The sequence below is a fragment of the Myxocyprinus asiaticus genome, chromosome 13 (genome assembly GCF_019703515.2).
Source record: "Myxocyprinus asiaticus isolate MX2 ecotype Aquarium Trade chromosome 13, UBuf_Myxa_2, whole genome shotgun sequence".
Taxonomy (NCBI): Eukaryota; Metazoa; Chordata; class Actinopteri; order Cypriniformes; family Catostomidae; genus Myxocyprinus; species Myxocyprinus asiaticus.
This window is the reverse complement of record NC_059356.1, coordinates 17,404,794-17,429,944: the sequence shown is the minus strand read 5'-3', so window position 1 is coordinate 17,429,944 and position 25,151 is coordinate 17,404,794. Positions and strand designations below refer to the sequence as shown.

The following is a 25,151-nucleotide window of genomic DNA, read 5'->3' as shown; positions in this document are numbered from 1 at the left end:
TACACAGCAGTGATAATGACCTCTGTGAATTCCCTCGGTAGCCAGAATGGTCGACACAGAAGCATGATAAATTCCAGATCAGGAGAGCAGAAAGACTTGATAGAATGTACGTTCCTCTGATCACACCAGGATTTGTTGATCATAAAACATACACCACCACCTCTGCTTTTACCTGAGAGGTTTTTCGCTCTGTCCACTCGGCACACGGAGAACCCCGCGGGTTCAATGGCTGAGTCTCGAATTTCCGCAGACATCCAAGTTTCCATAAGGCAGATAATGCAGCAGTCCCTCGTCTCTTGTTGGAAAGAGATCCGCGCTTTCAGCTCGCAGAGCTTGTTATCCAGAGACTAAACATTTGCCAGTAGAATACTGGGTAGCGGGGGTCGATTTGCATGACGTCTTACTCTGATGAGAACACCGGCTCTGTTTGCCCTTTTTCTTTTGCGTTTCCGTGGCCGGGCAGCCCAGACAAAGGGCTCCGCTGATGTGTTTGTAAACAGCGGGTCGGCATTGAGGAATTTGAAGTCCGGTTTACGGTGTGTAATTGCTGAACCAATGTCCAAAAGTGTTTGTCTGTCATAGGCAATAAGGCAGACAACATCCAATACAAAAAACATAAGAATTGTAGACAAAACAAACAAAACACTACAATGTTGTGTCAGAGCTTGCAACGCAGCAGCCATACTCGGCACCATCTTGAGTCCAAAAAAAAGCACAGGGCCCAGATGGCGTTTCACCTGCATGTCTTAGATCCTGTGCTAACCAGCTGGCCCCCATCTTCACACAGATCTTCAATAGATCACTGGAGCAGTGTGAAGTCCCAAGCTGCTTCAAACATTCCACTATCATCCCCATCCCAAAGAAACCAAAAATCACAGGACTTAATGACTACAGACCTGTCACCGTGACGTCTGTGGTCATGAAATCATTTGAGAGACTGGTGTTGGCCCACTTGAAGAACATCACTGGACCCTTCCTAGATCCCCTTCAATTTGCTTATTGAGCAAACAGGTCTGTGGATGATGCACTCAACATGGGATTGCATCATATCCTGCAACATCTGGACAGACCAGGGACATATGCAAGGATCCTATTTGTGGAATTCAGTTTGGCTTTCAACACCATCATCCCAGCTATTCTCCGGAATAAATTACACCAACTCTCTGTTCCCATGTCTATCTGTCAGTGGATCACCAGCTTTCTGACGGACAGGCAGCAGCTAGTGAGACAGGGGAAACTCACTTCCAGCACCTGTACAATCAGCACTGGTGCCTCCCAGGGATGTGTGCTTTCCCCACTACTCTTCTCCCTCTACATCAATGACTGCATCGCCAATGACCCCTCTGTCAAGCTCCTGAAGTTTGCAGATGACACCACTATCATCGGCCTCATCTGAGATTACGATGAGTCTGCATACAGAAGGGAGGTTAAACAGCTGGCTGTCTGGTGCAGTCAAAACAACCTTGAGCTGAACACACTCAAAACGGTGGAGATGATTGTGGACTTTAGGAGGAACACCCCAACACTGACCCCCTCACCATTCTAAACAGCACTGTGGCAGCAGTGGAGTCATTCAGGTTCCTGGGCACTACCATCTCACAGGACCTGAAGTGGGAGACCCACATTGACTCCATTGTGAAAAAGGCCCAGCAGAGGTTGTACTTCCTTCGCCAGCTAAGGAAATTCAACCTGCCATAGGCGTTGCTGATACAGTTCTACTCAGCAGTCATTGAGTCTGTCCTCTGCACTTCAATAACTGTCTGGTTTGGTTCAGTTACGAAATCAGACATCAGAAGACTACAAAGGACAGTTCGGACTGCTGAGAGGATTATTGGTTGCCCCCTGCCCCCTCTTCAAAGACTATACACATCCAGAGTGAGGAAAAAGGCTGGAAAAATCACTCTGGACCCCACTCACCCTGCCCACTACCTTTTTGAACTGTTGCCTTCTGGCCGCCACTTCAGAGCTCTGAGCACCAGAACCGTTAGGCACAGGAACAGTTTTTTTCCCTCAGGCTATCCATACCATGAACAGTTAAATTGCCTCATTGAGCAATAACTATGTGCAATACACAGTTTAGTCTTCATATATTTATCCAACACATCCAACCTCTTCTGCCTTTTCATTCCTCTGAAAAACAAAAACAAAAAAACATTTGCACTGTACATAACAGATTTGTATTTACACTGTACATAACAGATTGTATTAGATTTGCACTACCCATGTGTATGTGTGTATGTATGTATGTGTGTGTCTGTATGTATGTGTATAATTATTTTTATTTTTTATTATTATCTATGTCTTGCTGCTGTTTTTGTATTGTTTTTGTATTGTTGTACACTGGAAGCTCCTGTCACCAAGACAAATTCCTTGTATGTGTAAGCATACTTGGCAATAAATCTCATTCTGATTCTGATTCTGATTCTAAATGATGTATTTGTTTCTTTGTTTTTTTGAAAATGTAAAAGTGCAGGAAGTTTTTTTGTGAGGGTTAGGTTTAGGGGATAGAATTTATAGTTTGTACAGTGTAAAAATCATTATGTCTATGGAGAGTCCTTATAAGGATAGCCGCACCAACGTGTGTGTGTGTGTGTGTGTGTGTGTGTGTGTGTGTGTGAGTTGGTTTTTGTGGTTTACGAGGACATTTTTTTAGGTTAAAAACTAGTAAATTACTCTTTAGAACCCGTACCCTGTTCCTTTGCATCACAAAGGAAAGAGTTACTGTGTAATAAAACCTCATTCCAACAAGCTTCTAAATTTAGTTGGTTATGTAATGCAAACATTAAAATGTATCTCTTTACAAGTCATGCACTAAAGTAAGTGGTTTTTTAGGTTACAAACTAGTATTTATGTAAGGTTAGGGGATAGAATATATAGTTTGTACAGTATTAAAATAATTATATCTGTGGAGAGTCCTCATAATGATAGGAGTACCAACGTGTGTGTGTGTTTGTGCTTGTGCTTGCGTGCGTGTGTGTATGTTCATAAATTATATTTTTTAAAACTCTACATCATCAACATGATAAATATTTAGCTGAAACCCTGTTGTATTCAATGCATTAGATGTCTACTACCTCCTGGTGAAAGTTTCTGTATTTCTGGAAGTAGAAGACTTTGTAATATAATTTCTAAAATGTTCACCTTCATATGTTTATGCACTTGTCTTTTTTAGGTGAAATATTTGCTGATTTTGATAAAGTAAAAGTAACAATAATGTTTATTATCTCTTTAATAGAGAGAGAGCGAGAGAGAGAGAGAGAGAGAGAGAGAGAGAGAGAGAGAGAGAGAGAGAGAGAGAAAGAGAGAGAGAGAGTCACTCTTGACTCAAGAGATGCTTTACAACTGCATTGAAAACCAGCATTATTTACACCCGGGTCATATTTGACGTGAACAGAATAGGTGTAAGCAAAAAGTTTGACATTCCATAAATATAAACAAATAATATAAAAAACAAAAATCTTTTTTTTTTTTTTCACATATTCATTTTTTTTTTCAATGTTGAGGATAACCCAAAAGCATTTTGACCAAACATAAGATTAAGTCTAGTTTATCACAGTTTTTAACTCTTAAATGGGTCAAAAATTAGCTTAAAGTGAGCTACGTGATGTGATCATCTTTCAATTAAGCTTTCCATGGGTGTGACATGGAGTATCTGTGAGCATAACACTTCTTTAATTTATTTATGGGCTCTATATGCCTTATAGGATAAGTCAGCCTTATCTTTTTAAAATTTCGTGACTGTGGCGACATTTTGCCAAAACACGTATCCTTACACGCATCTTGGCCGTTCCGAGGTGAAATGTCCTTTGACTTGAAAAGCGAGTCAAATGGTCTCCCAAACAGATGAGGTTCGTAAAGTTAATGCAATATTGAGTTTTAAATCAACAAAACCTACCTCCCTACCCTGAACCTTAAACCTAAACTGAACAGATAGTGTTAAAAAAACAAAAAGAAGCAAATGTGACCTTAAAACCGCAATTGCTGAAGCAACCATGCCATTTTGTGGTGCTTCTATGACTATTTCCACTCCTGTGTTGACTCATGTGCTCTTCAGAATCCGTACCCTGTTCCTTTGCATCACAAATGCAGCGCGCCATCAGCTGCGCTACTGTGTAATTAAACCTCACTTGAACAAGTTTCTAAATTTAGTTGGTTATCTAATGCAAACATTAAAATGTATCTCTTTACAAGTCATGCACTATACTAAGTGTTTTCATGTGATAAGATAGCATATTGTGAGGAACAGGGCAGAAAGTCGTTTATAAACTGATAAACTGCCGGTTTACTCACAATTTGTGTGAAAATGAATAAAAGTCATGGTTGTTGTAGTACCTCTAGTTCATTTGAACAGGAAACTGTCATGATATGCAGAAAAAGCCTCATACTTTTTTTTTTTTTTTTTTTGCATAAATGTACTGTAGGCATTTTAATGTGATTCTATAAGACTAGGTTGGGATTAGTGGAGAGAGACAAGAAAATATTGGGTAGAGAGATGTGATTGGGACATGATACAGGCCAGATTTGTTTTTTAATTCTGATTTTGGACAGACAGAAATTCTGATTATAAGAATTGCCTCAATTATAAGAATTATAAGGATAAGTCTACAGACATATCTACAAATTTGTTTGATGTTTTCTCAGCAGCCTGTCATGGACTGACACTGTGGCGCAATCATCTGAATTTTTCATCCATGCCAGTGGTATGTACAATTTCAGATAATCACACCCCTAAATTGCCAGGGTTGGGAGGGTTACTTTTGAAATGTATTCCACTACAGATTCCACTATGCTGTAAAATGTAATTTGTAACGTATTCCGTTAGATTACGCAAGGTCAGTAACGTACTCTAAATACTTTGGATTACTTCTTCAGCACTGGTAGATTTTTTCACTTGTTTTGACTATATAAACTCTCAAAATACACATGTTAAAAATACATTCTCTGAAAAACCTAAATATCTTATGCAGTGTTGTTTCTAAAACAAGATTAATCAAATTGATCTTGTTTTAAGGATTTTTAGATATTTTTACAGGAAAACAATAAAAAAATTATTATCAAGAATACGATTTTTGCCCTAACATCAAAGGTCTTACTAGAAAAAAATGAAATTATGATCCAATGTGAATTTTCTTGATAAAAAAAAATATGATTGTGGCTGGGAACATGTGCATGTAAAATGGCTAGAAATAGCATTTTAGCGTAGAGTAAAGCTGACAATTTACACAAGGTTTATTTCTATTTCTTCTGCTCAAAACTTACTTCAAACTTACTTCTCTGTCTGCTCGTATGAATGTAACACATCATAAGAAAGTGTTTCACCGCTATTCAAATGCACTTTGGATCGCATCATTTATTATAACATTATAACATTATGTATAAATGTTTTCCATCTGAAAGGACTAAATATTAAATGAAACAAATGACAATAAAATACTTTTTGAATGTAACTGTATTCTAATTACCAATTATTTAAATTGTAACTGTAGTGGAATACAGTTACTTATATTTTGTATTTTGAATACATAATCCCGTTACATGTATTCCGTTACTCCCCAACCCTGTAAATTGCAATGTCGGTCAGACAGTTTCTTCCTGTTAAAGTGGGAATCTCTTGGCCAAAATAAGCTTCAAACTGGACAAACTTAATGCTGATTGTCAAAAGTCTTGCTACCTGACGCAAATGCTCTACTCACTACTACAATGGCTCCAAAAATGCTTTCAGCAACTTTTGTCCTCATCAGGTTACCATGCATATGATCTGTGCACTTGCATAAAAAGCTAAATTAATAGTAATAATAATAATAATAATAATTATTATTATTATTATTATTATAACAAGTATATAGCAAATGAAGTAAATAACAGCAATTACTTATAAATAACAAATTATATAACAAATTGATAGTGCCTTTCTTCTTTTTATGGCAATAAGCCACTGATTAAACTGCCACAGAAAATAGGGATCGGTACTGGATGGAAATATACTGTATGTTTCAAAAGGTTACTGTGTTAGCAAGCGATACAACTCATATATCATATACAACCATTTATCACACTGCTCAATACAAAGTACTGTAGTCTATTGATTACTCTATTCAATTCAAACATGAGAAGAACATTTACCCATGGACACCAGAAGATTCATAAAAAAGCACATTGCAACAGATATAAATATCTTGGCACTTGTATGACTCTGATCAACTCTTATTTACCATAACTGATGATGCAAAGAAAACATTAAAGGGGACATGTCATGGATTTTTTTTTTCTTACTTGAGGTTCACTTATTATGTTTTCTTGCACAAAAAACACTCACAATGTAGTAATACATTACCTTTTACTACCCTGTGTTTAGCCCTCTGTATAAAACACTCTGTTTTCCCCGTAGTATAGCTTTAAGGCCGGCCACTTTTCTGATTGGCTTACATATTTGCAGAGTGAACGCCATTACACATGTGGAAATGTAAGCGCAGCGTAGTTCTAGTGGGAAGACTAGCAGCTGTACATCATCACACCATTAGCTAGGTAACTCCTAGCCAATCACATGTAAGCCAATGCCTTATAAGTCTGCTCACAATCTATCACATTGCATTTCAGTGTGCTAACACAGCAACCTCCACCACCCCACCACCACCAGTTGAGTCCTGTCCTGCATGGGGTTAGAGTCCTATCTCTGGCAGGATATGACGGTTCTGAGTACAACATCTTCAGACCGCCAAACGGGGCTTACACCAAAGAGAGACATTACATTTCTGTTTTATATTCATCAAATAAATGTCATCTTAAATTCACTCAAGTCTGCGAGTCTTCCTGATAGAACTGTATTTTCCAAAAATGAAAGAACGAAAACATGCAAGCAATTTACAAAATCCACTAAAAGCACTCACTCCAGACAATCATTGATAGCTGTATGTCCCAATATATGTGAAGCACACAAATTACAATAGTTGTTCGACTGAATAACTGAAAACCGAATAAAGTTATCATACTGTTGCTTGCCAATACTTTTATTATCAGACATACAATACTTGGTGATAAAAAAAAATGATATGTAAAGCTGACAACAGTGTAAGTAGTCTAGACTAACAGAAGCCATGAATGTAAAAGGTTAATAAGTCTTCGGCTGTAAAGAGAGTTATAAAAGACAGTGTGCTGGCTTGCAGGTTTCCCGTCTATAGTAACAATTGTGCAACTTCCAATGTTGGCATCCCTTATGCACTGTCTCTCTGAATTCACTGTGGCGATTACATAGGGGCTATTCAAATTACTCCTATCTCCTACGCCACAGGGGGGCGATTTCAAAACAAGTAATTTTTGTAGGATGGGAACAATTAATGCTCTTTTTGGGCTGGAAAGGAGATTTGAATTAAAATGTTTTTAATAATAATATTAATAATAATAATAATAATACTTTTTATTTATAGACACCTTTCATGACACTCAAGGTCACCTTACAAACAGAACACAAAAAAGTCATCCTTGAAAACATCAATAATAACAACATTAAGCAAACAATACTATGATATACAATAAAAACACTGGAAGATACAAAGTATGAACTCAGTACATGCACAGTCATAAAAAATCCTGTTTAAAAAGGTGAGTTTTAAGAAGAGATTTAAAAGTATGAAGACTTTCACTGTTGCAAATGTCAAAAGGAAGGGAATTCCATAAATGAGGGGCAGTATAACTAAAGGCTCTAGACCCCATAGTGTTCAGACAAATACATGGTATGACAAGAAGAGTTGATGAGGAAGATCTGAGGGTACGAGTAGGTGTATAGATATGAAAAATATCAGAGAGGTATGAAGGAGTAAGATTATTTAAGGCCTTGTAGTTAAGAAGCAAGATTTTGAAATCAATTCAGTACTTAACCGGAAGCTAATGCAAATGTTGAAGAACAGGTGAAATGTGTTCAATAGAGGGGGTTCTAGAAATGATTCATGCAGCTGAGTTCTGAACCAGCTGAAGTTTTGGAAGAAGTTTGGAAAGAAGACCAGAGAGGAGAGCATTGCAGTAATCAATACGTGATGTAACCAGTGCATGAATGAGAATGGCAGTGCTGTTCAATGTGAGAGAGGGACGAAGACGATTAATATTACGTAAATGAAAGTATGCAGAGTGAGTAATAATATTAACATGTGCTTCAAAGGATAAGGTGCTATCAAGGACAACACCCAGACTCTTAACCTGTGGTGAAAAAGAAGCAGTGGACTGATCGATAGTCACAGAAAAACTGTCAGTTTTTGCCAAATTAGATTTGGTGCCTACAAGGAGAATTTCAGTTTTACCACAATTTAATTTGAGAAAATTAGATGAGAACCAGTTTTTAAGTTCAAATAAACAGCTGGACAGAAAGGGCGGAGGAAGGGAAGAAGTGTGCTTGGAAGACAGGTAGAGCTGGGTGTCGTCGGCATAGCAGTGAAAATTGACACCATGTTTCCTAAATATATGACCAAGGGGCAGTAAATAAATAATAAATAGAAGAGGGCCCAAAGCTGAGCCTTGTGGAATGCCAGTGATAACTTGTGATGATTTAGATAAAATTTTTTGGAGTTGTATAAAATGAGTGCGACCAGAAATCAATCGAAACCAAGACAGGGGGGTGCCCGTAATTCCAACTGAGACCTGCCTGTCTAGGAGGATGTTATGTGAGATCGTATCAAAGGCCACACTCAGATCAAGAAGAATGAGTATAGACAGCTGACCAGAATCCGCAGCCAACAGCAGATCATTAGTCATTTTGACAAGTGCAGTTTCCGTACTATGATTTTATAGTACAATGATTTCTTATATCTCAAAATATCAAGGAAAATTTGATTCCTTATGACATGACCCTTTTAAAGCAGGTGTTATGTGTTGTTCAAATTGAGGTAGTACTTGCATTAAAAAAAGGTAGATGCAGCATGAATGGAACAGAATGCAGTTCTAGAGACATCTTAAAAACGTGGCGCTCCTGTGTGAGACAAAAAAAAAAAAAAAAAAAAAAAAAAACAGCTAGACACAGTGCAGCAGTCAAAGGTGTCAATCTAACACATGTTTACATGGAAAACCAAGTAAAAAACAGACAAATGCAAAAATGTGTAGAATGTGAAGGCCCCTGTATTGTTAGCACTTATAAAGTGCAGTAGATCCCAGCCAAACTCCATAGAAGGCCATGATGTTTGCCTCATCCCTCGAAAGATTCTGGTCCAGGATATTGTGAATGAACTGGGCTCATTAGGAGTGTCAGCGATGATAATCATCTGAACTTAGACAGGAAATGAGGCTCACTGTCTAAATCGCTGTGTCTAATTCGTCATTGTAATTGATGCTTTCCAATTTAAATACTAACCAAATCAGCACTAGCAACATTACTGCCCAATCCCCCATCTCATCATAAAGCAGTTTAATTAGCACAAGTCTTAGATTCAATTATATAGAGATACCGGCATAACAGACCAGTTAGTAATTACATATGCTAGTTTGAACAAGACTTTAGCTAATGCAATTTAGCTGAGTCTCTGAGCATGCATTGTCTAAATATGCCCAGGTTAAACTTAATACCCTGGGATTGAGTCATTACATTTCTATAGGGTTCTGTGGACAGAGCGGACAGCATGTTTAAAAGAATACTCTAAAAGCAAACATTAATAAGCCATCACACATAAAATGACTAAAATCTACCACACAAAATAGTACATTAAAATGTGAAACAAATATCCTCATACACATTTAATTATGTGATTTTATGCGTACAGCATTTTTAGACAGGTCAGGTGTGCTACAGAGCATGAAAGTGAGCACAAGCTAGGGGAAAACATGGACTTTATTCCTACCCTTCCTCAAACAGCATCTGGAGGGTGTTTAGTATATCTTATCGATCGAGCATCTAAAACTGACCTTTTCATCAGAATTTGGAAAGGCATTTGTGATGTTCAAGATGCTGGTATTGAATTCTTTCAAGTTCCAAACTGAAGTAAAGTTTCAGGGGTACAAAATAAAAAGAATAGGGTATAACACATTGTAGGTGGCAGTAATGTATTATATACTATAATAGGAAATGCAAAGCACTGCAAAGTCAGTCAAAGTCACTTTCCCATGCTCTGTTCATAAACCTAATGAGCTGCCTATGAAGGCGCCATTTTCAACCATTATAGGCTCACTCCAAATACGAAGGCTGTTACAAAAAGGTTGGCAAGTTTATGATGCTTCTTTAGATACCTCATTTTAGCCAAATTATAAGGCAGCATCACATATATCCTTTCCGGTGAAGGCAATTCCAAAAAGTATTGCAACAGTTCAGTGAAAAAATAAATCCAAGATGGTGGACAAGGCCAGAGAAATATTGGTTATAATTAAACTTATATTTCATTCAATACTTAAAACTATCAAATATAATAAAATAGTTGAAATAATGAAAAATAAAATAATGAATGATTTATATAGGCTAAAGCACAGCTAGCTCACAGCTTGCTCTCATAGATATAATAAAATACTTCAGTGTAATTAAAAATGGATTGTTTTACCCAATATTTGTGTGTGCTATACATTTTATGCTTATTAATTAGTCTCTCCTGCTGAGCGTGTGGTCTGTGGAGTTGCTGCCTACGTAGAGCATGACAAATCAGTCACTTATAAGGTTTCCTGACATTTTGGACGCTGCCCTTGGATGCAGCTGCCTTGGTAGTAGGCAGTGAGGCAGCTTGGTTTTGAAAGACAATGGGTCTGTTTCAAAACCAAGCTGCCACCTGCCTAAAGAGGCAGCTGTCTTCTATGGCAGCATCCAACCTAACTGAAATGCAGACTCATCAGTGAACAATTTGGAACGCTTTACATAGGCAGCAACTCAATAGTGCACCATACAAATAGTGCACCATACAAATAGCTCGAAGTGCACGGGAGACTCTATGTGCAATTGATTTCAATACAGCTATACACTATGCGAGAGGAACGATGCAATACCAGAGACTTTATAGAATGAGACATTGGTATAGGCCTACTTATGAATGGGACAAACCGTAACACTGAATATGGCGTCTCTAGGAATGGAAGTCCCGCCTTATAGTTAAAAATGCCAATCACATTTTTGACAGAGACAATTAAAAAACGCTGCACCAACCTGAAAAATAGCTTATTTCTGCATCATTTTAGCTAAAGAAGCATAATTTACTATACAACTGTTGACTGGTTTTATTGCTGATTTCAAATATGTTATTTGCTCTTAATCTTGACCAAGCGTTTTGGAGATTTCGGTCTTTCCCCATTTAAGTAAATATGAACTGTATCTGAAGTTGTCATGGACATGGACGCAGAGTGACCTGGCTTGCCTTCCCAGGGAAGGATACATACAATGATACCTTAGAATATGGTCAAAATAAGGTATTGCCAGAGGCAGCATAATTAAGGTACTTTCTTTTGGAACAGCCTTTGCATTGGGGGTGCCCTAAAGGAATAGTTCACCCAAAAATGAATATTCTCCTATGATTTACACACTCTCTTGCCATCCCAGATGTGTATGACTTTCTTTCTTCTACAGAACACAAACAAAGATTTCTGGAAGAATATTTCAGCTCTGTAGGTCCATATAATGCAAGTGAATGGATGCCAATTTTTTTAAGCTCCAAAAAGCACATATAGCCATCATAAAAGTCATCCATACTACCCCAGTGGATTAATTAATGTCTTCTGAAGCGAAAAGCTAGGTGTGTGTAAGAAATAGATCAATATTTATTTATTTTTTTACAAAAAATTCATGAGGGTTGAGGTCACACAGCCTCTTACATGTCATAAGCGCGTTAGCAAGTTCACATGAGAACTGAAGCTTGAAATACAGAAAAATACTGAAGCGCAGAGTTGTTTACAACAGAGGAGCGTAGATAATCACACATAAATGCCTCATTCGGCTGGTTTGGATACTGCGGCGCCATCTTGGGACGGTCAACAAGGAGAGCTGTTTCGATCGATTTGAATGCAAGTCAGACCGCTACATAAACAGCTTTTGTGTGGAAACAGTATTGCGGTGCATAGGAACAGCTGATAATAAGGTATCTACATATGAATATCTATGCAGAGGAGCTTACATGTTTGCGTCATGCGAGTGACAGTTTGAACTCCACCCTTGTCAACTTACAAACCACAAGCTGGCCGGAAGTGAACATTTTTAGTAAAAAAAAAAGTTTTATATGTATTGATCTATTTCTTACTCACACCTAGCATTTCACTTCAGAAGACACTAATTAATCCACTGGAGTCGTATGGATTATTTTTATGATGGGTTTTTGTGCTTTTTGGAGCTTCTAAAATTTGGCACCCATTCACTTGCAATGTATTGACCTACAGAGCTGAAATATTCTTCAAAAAACCTTTGTTTGTGTTCTGCTGAAAAAAGAAAGTTATACACTTCTGGGATGGCATGAGTGTGAGTAAATGATGAGAGAACTATCCCTTTAAAATGCTGCTTCCTGTGGTAGCTCTCTAGGATTTTGAATAGACCCAGTGTTTAACAGATAACCAAGGCAATTGTATTACTAAAGTATTAAAGTAAGAGAGAAAGAACTCACATTTATTGATGACAGAGTGAAAAATGCTTTACTGTTGTCTGTAGCAGAATGACTGGATATTTCTAGGAACTTTTGCATCACAGCTTTCTGTTTCCCCTGTATTGTAAATGTGCACTGTCATCTATTAGAGAAACGTAAAGGTAAAGGTGCAGCGCACAGGAAAGTCATCTCAGCATGCAGGTTGGGCACAAGCCTTTTTAATCAGAATCAATGACCTCTGTATGAACGGCACATTGGTTTGCACTTAGCACGGCATGCAGACTCGTCAGATATTTTTGTCTGAAGTTGTGTTTTTTGCATTTATCGTCTAGCTCACAATGTGGTTCTAGAATAGAGTTGCTTGGGCTCACAAAAGGCCTTTAGGGTACTTTTAATTTGAGGGGATAACTTTCAGCAGGCGATATTAGTAAGACACTAGCTGATGCAATTCCCAGTTCTCTAGAGCTATCACGAACTTGTCAGCTCATACCAGACATATAATAAGAGTCGCCCAGCTCTGTGAAAGCTTAGCTTCACCAAAAAAGACAACAGGAGTACATAGTGAACTGGCAGACAATTAACAGCACTGTAACTTTCAGATGTAATATCAGACCTTTGCCCTATGCCATTACTTATTACATTGACATGGTGGATGTGTTGACAGTAAGTAGGGACTAAGCCCCCTGATGAATTAGAATGTCAATCTGCATTAAAAGTGAAAGCCAGTGGACATCAGGATAACCTGTATTATGTAGACCTATTACTACACATACAGAGATCTAATAAAGGCAGGGCTTGAAAAGATTGCTGGTGTAAATGTTACAGAGGAATGTTCCCCCTGGAACTTTTAGTCTCAAACTGGCAGTAATTGCTTTATGTCTTTCTAGTTTATGATAGAAATTCAATTATGAATTAATTCTCTTTAATTCTGCAAGAGACAGACTTCAAAGTTAATTCAGTGGGAGAAGATAAAATGTTTCCTGTGCTGCACTACGATAAGCATATTAATTAAGTCATTGCAGGGGAATTATGCCAGTGATTAAAATGTTTACATTATTGGCATATATGTTGATGTTATTAAAATTTTGCCTATTACAGTGTCTCAGCAAGTTCACAATTTGATGTACACATTTTACTTTGGGATTGTCTTCTTCTACTAAATAAATAGTCCAAAAGCAAAATATCCACACTGCAGCTAATTCTGGCCAAGAAATGCCCAGGCTAGAGTATACTCAAATGCTCTAGAACTGACCGCAAGCCTGTATGGATGCATTTAACACATGCACACTTCAACTGCTTTATTATACTCTTTAGTAAAGCCAACTCAAGGCGCATGTGCAAACAACGGAAGTCTCCGTGAACAAATGTTCAGAAACATGCAGAAAAATAGCAGAACTTGTGTAGAGACTGTACAGTATGGTAAAGGAAATAAGTACAGACTAGTTCACACACAAAATTAAGAAAACAAAGAAGAATGAACAGTTGTATTATTAAAAAAGGAATTAATTTCTGTTATAACCCCCATTTCCTTGTAAAAAGAGATCTCTTGCATTCCAGAGGGTACTGATAGTAATCTATCAGCCTATTGGCTGAGGTGTTTGTTTACTGGGGCTCTGCAAATGGTCACAACTTGAGTACAGTGGGGGTTAAAGGTGGTCTGCTGATTGGTCAGTTTAAATGTATCAGGTCTGGTTCTGGTCACATTGTCAAGGAAGAGATAAAAGAGGATTGTTATGCTCTGGGCTCTTCTCTTGGGTGACTGGGTTGCAGGCCATCAAGCCAATCTCCTAGCTCTCAATGGCAACTCGCTCTCTGCCCTTTCACAGTCTTTCTGTCTTTCTACTCAGGTAGTATGCATACTGGTTTCATCTACATGTTTCAAATATCCAATTTGTAATGATTCCATCTAAATTCCATCTAAATTGTAAATCTGATGTAGCCTTTAAAGCCATTAACTGTTATTAAACAGTTTCTCTTTAATCCATGTGTAGTTTAATTGAACTGTTTACACTACAGTGTATTAAGATTAAACATTTAAGTGCTACACTTTGCATTACAATAAGGTCATAATAAGGTTATTGAAGGTGCTCTCCCACATTTGGCACACTTTTTTTTTTCGTCATTGGTATAAGTAGCTGAAGAAATATTAACAGCATCATGCTGTTGACATTTCTTCGGTCACCTCGACATTCTTACAGCTGAACCACTTTAGTTGAAAACCCACCTTACACAGTTGCACTTAAGGATGTCTAGTTTGATTGCTACTAAAGACCTCATACAAAACTCTGAATATATTTTAATGAAGTTCCAAACATAAGTTCGGCAGGAGTTTGTTCATCTAGTCATGCCAATCATATCTCACGGATATATGAGCAGCTGCTTCCCTCACTCCGGTGACAATCTTTACGGCATCTCTTAACCTCCATATCTGCACCTTTATATTTATAACGCCTATATCAATATTTTTTATTTTTTTTGTTTTCAAAATTGTCATTCATTTCTTTGCTTTAGTCAGATAGTCCAGGGGGGATCTCAGAGCTCATGCCCAGTTCCGTGTTCGAGCCCCTCTGTTATGAACGGCACACCAAATCCATTTACCTTAATACACTCCTGGAGTACTATGTATGAACCAGTGAACTCGTGAAAAATAATTGATGTCACTAACCTATCAAAGTTTGGCATTATTTCATCTTAATAAATGTGTATCGTAATAAACCAGTACCTTATATGACTGACTGAATAAAAATAAATAAATATAAAAAAAATTAAAAAAAAACTTTTTGTGCCTTCTTTACCTTGTTTCCTTTATTTTTTTACCATTAACCACCAGTTTTACCATTTGTATCTCTGAATTAATCTAAAAAATGAAAGCTTTTTAAAAAACCTTTTACAAAGTGCCTGGAACTTGTTCCACTTCTGGCTATTTTACTGGCTGTTTCTCACTGTAGATCCCACAGTATGTGTCTGTGTACCACTCTGCAATTAGCACCTCTTTATTCCTGCTTTCAACAAAGTTAGCCTTCAGTCTTCACACTAAAAGGATTTTTCTTCTGAAAGACCAGACTCTTATGTAAGCAACAGAGCTCCTGCCAGCCCCTGCCTCAAGACAACATATTAGAGGCACATCAATGATGTGATAACAGGCAGACTGGCAGATTGATGGATTCTTTTGATTCTCGCAAACGCAATTAATTTGAGAACTGTGAGTGCAGAGGTAGGTGCAAAGACAAATGAAATGGAGGTTGGACCAAAGTGTTCCTCTAAACAAATATTCTGTATTATTGCACAGCTCTCTGGCATACTTCATGCTGATTAATCAATGGCAGTATTCAGCTGTCAGATATTCCTAAATAATGAGTGTCGTTTCCTCCAAAATAGCTGTGCTTATATTCTGTCACACTCCACAGTCTTTACAAGTAAGCTAATAAAATAATAAAAATAATCATTTTCATATTTTCAACATAAACTTGAATCAATAATTCATGTCCACATATTTAGAGAAAAAAAAAATAATAATAATAATTTGAAGGACATTTGATGGATGTCCAGAAATAAATATGTTTGATTATGTAACTCAAGCATGTATTGCATCAGTATGAGGCTATGATTGGTGGTACGCATTTCTAACACATAGTGAAGTTGTTTAGTAGGGAGAAGCTCCATTGAACAGTACGTAAGATTAATGGCTGCCTCTGACCCTGAACGGCTAAGGCTAACAGAGACACCCTGGCCAGCAGGACACCATTTATAAATCAAGCCAAATGGATCAATATTTCCAGGACTGTGGAGATAAAGAATAGCAACTCCTGCTTTAGGAAAGCCCATTATGAATTGTGGATGAGTCACAACTGGTGGAAACTTGAGGTTATTCTCTGACCCCAGTATTCCATACAATAAGATGGTCAATATAATGTTTAATCTTTATTACAGTCTTTAGCAAAATTTTACATATTTAAGACCTCACTAATCCTGTCTTGTAGTTGTAATTCTCAATTTAATGGGTTGACACTAATGCAATCACAAATAAAATAATTTATAGCTATGGTTTAATACTCTCAGGACAAAAAAAAAAAAAAAATGTAAGGGATTTGTAAATGTAGCAAAGCTCTTGTTAATTAACAAATACTGATATCACACAAGTACCCACAAGTTAACCACTAGGACACAGCTCCAACATATTTGTGTGAATTTGTTTTGAAAACATTTCAATAAGACCTTGTAAAATCTGTCTGGTAGAAGGGATATTCTGTGTTATTTCATGAAAAATCGCTGCTGTACATCTAAAATGCTTCTGCAAAGTGATTGACAGGACAGCCAGCTGTCTGCTTCAACAACAGAACTGTGGCCGAATGGATATCTCTTTATGTAGTTCATCAGTTCAAGTCATAACAACTCGAAAGTTGGACACTACGGGTTCTTCAAGAAACTTGTGAAAATAATGACCTATTTCACATGTCCCAGATTTGCAGAAGCCTTTCCCTCTATTGTGCATGTATAATGCAGGTGATAGTGATTTATGAGCAAGAGAAAAGGATGTGGCTGAGATTTGATAATTTTCCCACACCTTTCAGCATCACGCACACCTGGGAGATAAGAGACTAGAAATATTGTATGAAAAGATTAAAACTTTATGTGTGTGCTCTGATTATTTTGTCACTTTCTGGAACAGAATTCCAATTTGTCATGCTGAAGTCTACACTAACTTGAGGGTTGACCACATTCTTTTGCATTGCACACTTTACAGGCAGTGAAAAAGATCATGGCAATGTAGCTTATAGAGTTTCATAAATAAATAATTAACTGCATTATACTAAATGGTCCAATCTCTATGATTAGAACTGGAAAGTGTCCTCGAAATACAGTATTTTATAGAGTACATCATACAGTATGTGAAAAAAAGAAATTATATTACAAAACTAGAATTATATTTTCTATTTGGATACTTTAATAGAGCCAGGGTTCTCTTGATCATGGAAAACCTGAAATTATCATATTATTCATATTTTGATGTTCATATTAATCGTCATATTTATCATAATATTGTGTTTTCCAGGCCTGGAAAGCCAAGTAAATAAATTCATACAATGAATAAACGTCATGCAAATTTCTATAGTGGATTTTTCTGGTTTTACTTTGCTCTGAAATATTTCATTGTCTAGAAATGTTCAGTTTGGAGTGAAAAAAAATTCTGATTTGGTTCCTTTCAATGAAACTGTCAAACTGGTCATTAACAAATTGGTCTGAATCAAAATTATTTAAAAAATCCAGTTATCTCAAATGACTAAAAAGTCATGGAAAATAGGGCTGGGTAAAACTAACGATTTTCTGATGCATCACAGTCTTGATTAGAACAATCTCACTCTACATTCTTAAATCCCAAAATCGCTAAATGCGCAATACTCTTCAATGCAAGTTAATTACACGCATATACGGCCAAATTTTACGTTATTCGACTAAAAATGTCTGATTAGTCACTGGTTGGTAAGTGTTCATATTTAACTCTCCAGTGATTGAGAAGTATAGTGGTGAAGAAGTTTAGCACCCTGAGATACTTTCACTGTCTGTTGAGAGTAAAAAGTTTGGTTTGACTAGTTCTGTATAATATGTGTCCAAAGACAAGATCCACACAACCCATTTGTCATTGAATTATATCTCTTTTAATGTCCTTTACTGTTATAAATAAATTATATATATCTATATATATATATACATATACAGATAGCTCAGATGTAGTAAAGAAGCCATTCAACTCCTCTCTCATTAATATGTGTTCAACCAAAACACGTTGAGATGAGATGCTTACTGAACTATCATTATACTTAAAGGCAATATTGGTTTAGCATGTCTTCTACAAATTAATGTAAATACTTGTGAGTAGTTCAAATTATGGATGTAAACAATGAACGTAAAATGTATGTGTATTTACAGTAAACTGTATGTATCTCTCTCTCTCTCTCTCTCTCTCTCTCTCTCTCTCTATACAGGTGCATCTCAATAAATTAGAATGTCGTGGAAAAGTTCATTTATTTCAGTAATTCAACTCAAATTGTGAAACTTGTGTATTAAATAAATTCAATGCACACAGACTGAAGTAGTTTAAGTCTTTGGTTCTTTGAATTGTGATGATTTTGGCTCACATTTAACAAAAACCCACCAATTCACTATCTCAAAAAATTAGAATACACCATAAGACCAATAAAAAAAAAAAAAAACATTTTTAGTGAATTGTTGGCCTTCTGGAAAGTATGTTCATTTACTGTATATGTACTCAATACTTGGTAGGGGCTCCTTTTTGCTTTAATTACTGCCTCAATTCGGCGTGGCATGGAGGTGATCAGTTTGTGGCACTGCTGAGGTGGTATGGAAGCCCAGGTTTCTTTGACAGTGGCCTTCAGCTCATCTGCATTTTTTGGTCTCTTGTTTCTCATTTTCCTCTTGACAATACCCCATAGATTCTTTATGGGGTTCAGGTCTGGTGAGTTTGCTGGCCAGTCAAGCACACCAACACCATGGTCATTTAACCAACTTTTGGTGCTTTTGGCAGTGTGGGCAGGTGCCAAATCCTGCTGGAAAATGAAATCAGCATCTTTAAAAAGCTGGTCAGCAGAAGGAAGCATGAAGTGCTCCAAAATTTCTTAGTAAACGGGTGCAGTGACTTTGGTTTTCAAAAAACACAATGGACCAACACCAGCAGATGACATTGCACCCCAAATCATCACAGACTGTGGAAACTTAACACTGGACTTCAAGCAACTTGGGCTATGAGCTTCTCCACCCTTCCTCCAGACTCTAGGACCTTGGTTTCCAAATGAAACACAAAACTTGCTCTCATCTGAAAAGAGGACTTTGGACCACTGGGCAACAGTCCAGTTCTTCTTCTTCTTAGCCCAGGTAAGAAGCCTCTGATGTTGTCTGTGGTTCAGGAGTGGCTTAACAAGAGGAATACGACAACTGTAGCCAAATTCCTTGACATGTCTGTATGTGGTGGCTCTTGATGCCTTGACCCCAGCCTCAGTCCATTCTTTGTGAAGTTCACCCAAATTCTTGAATCGATTTTGCTTGACAATCCTCATAAGGCTGCGGTTCTCTCGGTTGGTTGTGCATCTTTTTCTTCCACACTTTTTCCTTCCACTCAACTTTCTGTTAACATGCTTGGATACAGCACTCTGTGAACAGCCAGCTTCTTTGGCAATGAATGTTTGTGGCTTACCCTCCTTGTGAAGGGTGTCAATGATTGTCTTCTGGACAGCTGTCAGATCAGCAGTCTTCCCCATGATTGTGTAGCCTAGTGAACCAAACTGAGAGACCATTTTGAAGGCTCAGGAAACCTTTGCAGGTGTTTTGAGTTGATTAACTGATTGGCATGTCACCATATTCTAATTTTTTGAGATAGTGAATTGGTGGGGTTTTGTTAAATGTGAGCCAAAATCATCACAATTAAAAGAACCAAAGACTTAAACTACTTCAGTCTGTGTGCATTGAATTTATTTAATACACGAGTTTCACAATTTGAGTTGAATTACTGAAATAAATGAACTTTTCCACGACATTCTAATTTATTGAGATGCACCTGTATAAGGAATAATTGACCATTGAATTATTGAAAAATAATGCACATCCAAGGCGGTAATGCGGTCACGACCTGCAGCAGAGAACTAGCAACGGAGGATTACGAGGCTTGTGCTGCTTTACTTGAGGACTTACTGGAGTAACAAGTTAGTGCGTTTGTGTGTGTGTGAGAGAGTTTGTGTGTGAGGGATCGAAAGAGAGAAGCACAGAAACTGAGAGAGATCACCTGTGGGATTACTTTTATTTGTTGCAACTCTCGTCAGAAGTAACATCACTTCAGAATCGCCAAGATGTAAGTTTAAGCACTTCTCAGTAGCAGTGAGCCTTCGTTGCTTGTTCGAAAATGTCACTTTAGAACAAGCAACGGAGGATGTGCTGCTTTTTGGCATTGGAATAACAAGGTAGTGTGTGTGTGTGCGTGTGTGTGTGTGTGTGTGTGTGTGTGTGTGTGCGTGTGTGCGAGCGAAAGGGATGGGGAGGGGTAACGCGGTGCTTTTGCGGTGCTATGTGAGGCTGATTAGGGTGAAATACACTGAAACATAAAAAGTTTCACATATTAAAAGTTCTTTTGGATAATAGGAACTGTTGTATTGATCAAGTCGTGGGGGTTGCAGCTCTATTTGTTGGTCGCCAAACGAGTCTCAATGTGTGTGAGCATGTGTTAGTGCGGGGGGGACGAGGAGCTTTTCAATTGAAATTAAAATAAATGTAGGATATTATCAGAAGTTTACATAAACTTTGTTAGTATTTGGTAGCATTACCTTTAAATTGTTTACCTTGGGTCAAACATTTTGGGTAGCCTTCCACAAGCTTCTCACAATAAGTCGGTGGAATTTTGGCCCATTCCTCCATACAGAACTGATGTAACTGAGTCAGGTTTGTATGCCTCCTTGCTCGCACATGCTTTTTCAGTTCTGCCCACAAATTTTCTATTGGACTGTGGTCAAGGTTTTATGATGGCCACTCCAATACCTTGACTTTGTTGTCCTTTAGCCATTTTTCCACAACTTTGGAAGTATGCTTGGGGTCATTGTCCATTTGGGAGACCCATTTGCGACCGAGCTTTAACTTCCTGGCTGATGTCTTGAGTTGTTGCTTCAATATATCCACATAATTTTCCTTCCTCATGATGCCATCTATTCTGTGAAGTGCACCAGTCCCTTCCTGCAGCAAAGCACCCCCACATGATGCTGCCACCCCCATGCTTCACGGTTGGGATGGTGTTCTTCGGCTTGCAAGTCTCACTCTTTTTCCTCCAAACATAATAATGGTCATTGTGGCCAAACAGTTCAATTTTTGTTTCATTAGACCAGAGGACACGTCTCCAAAAAGTAAGATCTTTGTACCCATGTGCACTTGCAAACTGTAATCTAGCTTTTTTATGGTGGTTTTGGAGCAGTGGCTTCTTTCTTGCTGAGCAGCCTTTCAGGTTATGTTGATATAGGACTGGTTTTACTGTGTATATAGATACCTGTCTACTTGTTTCCTCCAGCATCTTCACAAGGTCCTTTGCTGTTGTTCTGGGATTGATTTGCACTTTTCGCACCAAACTACGTTCATCTCTAGGAGACAGAATGCGTCTCCTTCCTGAGCTGTATGATGGCTGCGTGGTACCATGGTGTTTATACTTGCATACTATTGTTTTTATAGATGAACGTGGTATCTTCAGGCATTTGGAAATTGCTCCCAAGGATGAACCAAACTTCCACAATTGGTCCACAATTTTTTCTGAGGTGTTGGCTGATTTCTTTTGATTTTCCAATGATGCCAAGCAAAGAGGTACTGAGTTTGAAGGTAGGCCTTAAAATACATCCACAGGTACACCTCCAATTCAGTACACCTCCTATCAGAAGCTAACTGGCTGATTGTCTAAAGGCTTGACATCATTTTCTGCAATTTCCCAAGCTGCTTAAAGGCACAGTTAACTTGGTGTATATAAACTTCTGACCCACAGGAATTGCGATAGCCAATTAAAAGTGAAACAATTTGTCTGTAAACAATTGTTGGAAAAATGTCATGCACAAAGTAAATGTCCTTAATGACTTGCCAAAACTATAATTTGCTAATATAAAATCTGTGGAGTGGTTAAAAAATTAGTTTTAATGACTTCAACCTAAGTGTATGTAAACTTCTGACTTCATACATTATATTGATTGATGAAATACAGAATATATTTTATATGTAAGCAAAATGGAAATTATAACTGAAATATACCAAAATGAATCGGAATCTAATTGAATCAAAATGAAATTGGAATCTAATGGAATTGAGAGCTTGTGAATTGGAATTGAAACAGAAATCTGTATTAATACCCAGCCCTAATGAAAATTCATGGAAATTAACTTGTTAAAAAGTGTGCATAACCTCTAAAACACAAATTTCCACATTACAGTGCCATAATTACTGTCCATGGACATTTTTTTTTTCAACAAGGGAAAGTGTATATGTTGTTTTACCATGTATTTTAAGTTTTCAAAATTTTTAATCACCATTTTGCCTTCACTGGTTCATTTAAAATGATGCTGCTGTGTGACTGCAGTTTCTCAAATGTATTTGAGCTCATTAAAGCTGCATGCATAATAATTATAAATGAAGAAAATGCAGTCTAAATAGTTTTGGACAGAGAATAGCATTTCACACCACAGGACAAAAGTGTTAGCCATATACAGTATAGATATCTGGTCATAGGGGCATTTAATCAATTTCTAATTGTTGCTTCATAATGATTAATGGTTCATTGTTTTTTGTTTGGTTAACTGTTTTTCATACAATTTGATTAATCTGTCTGTTTTGCTTTTTCACAGAGGCCTTATGCCAAGGACTCTGGACAGCCAAATAACCATGGAGAAAACACCAAGTTACTTTGTGACATGGGAGGCACCACGGCGCATCTCAAACATGTCCCGTGGAACAAAGCTGATCGTAGTGGTGCGGAACCCAGTCACAAGGGCAATCTCTGACTACACGCAGACCCTGTCAAAGAAGCCTGACATCCCCTCCTTTGAGGAACTAGCTTTCAAGAACAGGAGCGAAGGCATCGTGGATACATCCTGGAATGCCATCCGCATTGGGATGTACATCCTACACCTGGAGAACTGGCTGCAGTATTTCCGTCTTTCGCAGATCCATTTTGTCAGCGGGGAGCGGCTCATCACAGACCCGGCTGGAGAGCTAGGCCGCGTGCAGGACTTCCTGGGTCTCAAACGCATCATCACAGACAAGCACTTCTACTTTAACCGAACGAAAGGCTTCCCGTGCCTGAAGAAGCCGGAGAGCAGCAGCCAGCCCCGCTGCCTCGGCAAGTCCAAGGGCAGAACTCACGTGCAGATAGACCAGGAGGTCATTGAGCAGCTTAGAGAATTTTATAGGCCTTTCAATGTGAAATTTTATGAAATGGTGGGTCATGACTTCAGGTGGGATTGAGGAGGAGGAGGACCTTGGTGAAACCAGCCCCTTTCTTCTGATGATGTGTAAGTCATCGAATTAAATCAGTTTGTCCAAAGTTAGAGGGTGAACTATTACTATTAAAGAGCCAACTTCATTATTTTTTTTTTCTATTTTGCGCAAATTACCCCAGAAGTGACTATTTTGTTCTCTGGAAATGCTGCTTTATTTGAAAATTGTTTTTGCGATTAAATTTGTAACTTGGATGGAAACATGACAATTGTTAACAGAAAAGAGAAAAGCCTCATTTGAAAGTGATTACAATTGATAAAAAAGTTTAAGTAAGCAGAAATTTCCCTAATGTTTCTACAATATACTTTTTGGTGTACATCTTAATGTATTTTGGGGGAAAATTTTGTAAAATTCCAGTTACAACTATCCCAGCACATGTGACTTCCATAGACTTATATTAGAAAAGTCTAGTAATATTGTCTTATAATATTGAAGATGACATCAGTTGCTAAGTTAGGTTTGGTCAGTAACATTTTTAAGGCTGGACTTGGTGAAGGATCATGACCCAATGCTCTTAATATATAAAAAAGGCTCCTAAACATATGAAATGCTAAAATATGGGCAAAATACAGAGTTGTATGTACTGTAGCTAAAGAGACTTTGCCTTTACATGAAATGCTTTAATACATCTAGAACTTGTTTAAGGCTATTAAATCAACAGAATAACTGTTCATTTATTCTCACAGAGTGTTTGGTATGCACAGCGTTTGTTTCATTCATTGTCCTCCTGTTACTATTTAAAACACTCAACCAAGTCAATCATCTTGATATGAAATAGAAAACCGTAAAGCATACAGTGACTGCTGAGGTGTGTCATAACATTTATCTCACAAAATGTAAAACAGGAAAACAAATTAAACAAATCCAAAGAAACCACATTCAGTTCCAGCCTCATTGCAGTACATGACATTTTGTTTCTGCATATTCAATGAGACAAACTGCCAATCTTGAGATATATTGCTTTGCAGACATTGTTTTTTTCAAACGGTACAGTACATAGAGAACAATGTAAGAAGTAGTTTAAAACATTTTAAGACATTCATCTTGGTTACTGTCGTAATCTCCGTTCCCTGATTTAGGGAACTAGACGTTGTGTCGATGTAGTGATGTAGTGGTGCTCTTGGGAGCCCCAAACACATCTGACCTTTGAGAAAAGGCCAATGGGAATTGGCGAGTGGAATTTGCATGCCACTCCCCCGGACATATGGGTATAAAAGGAGCTGGCTCGCAACCACTCATTCAGGTTTTGCGCTGAGGAGCCGAGACAGGGTCCTGGCCATTTCAGCGGGTAGCTCAGCATTGTGGCAATAGGGACACAACGTCTCGTTCCTTCCATCAGGGAACGATGGTTACAACTGTAACCAAGACGTTCCCTATCTGTCACTCAATCGACGACGTTGTGTCGATGTAGTGACACTAGGGGTCCCTATACGAAAGGCCACAACCAGCTGAACTGTGTTACATGGACTGGCGGTGCAGGTGCGTGCAGACCACTGCGTACCTCGTAGCAAGTGCACCCGGTCCCCACGTAACCTCCCCCAATGCCCCACAAGTGTCGTACAGCCCCTCGCACTCCAGGGATAAGACGAACTCATAGTGGGGCAG

At 37.9% G+C, this 25,151-nt stretch overlaps 1 protein-coding gene across 1 annotated transcript in view; it reads left to right on the top strand.

The window, feature by feature from the left end:
* The window catches only part of LOC127450081 (heparan sulfate glucosamine 3-O-sulfotransferase 2-like), a 52,178-nt gene extending 28,564 nt beyond the window's left edge, over window positions 1-23,614 (top strand). Inside the window, exon 2 of the mRNA XM_051713819.1 lies at window positions 22,895-23,614. Coding sequence (XP_051569779.1) covers window positions 22,895-23,513 — 619 coding nt within the window. The 3' untranslated portion in view covers window positions 23,514-23,614. The remainder of the gene's footprint in view (window positions 1-22,894) is intronic.
* Window positions 23,615-25,151: the final 1,537 nt, after the last annotated feature.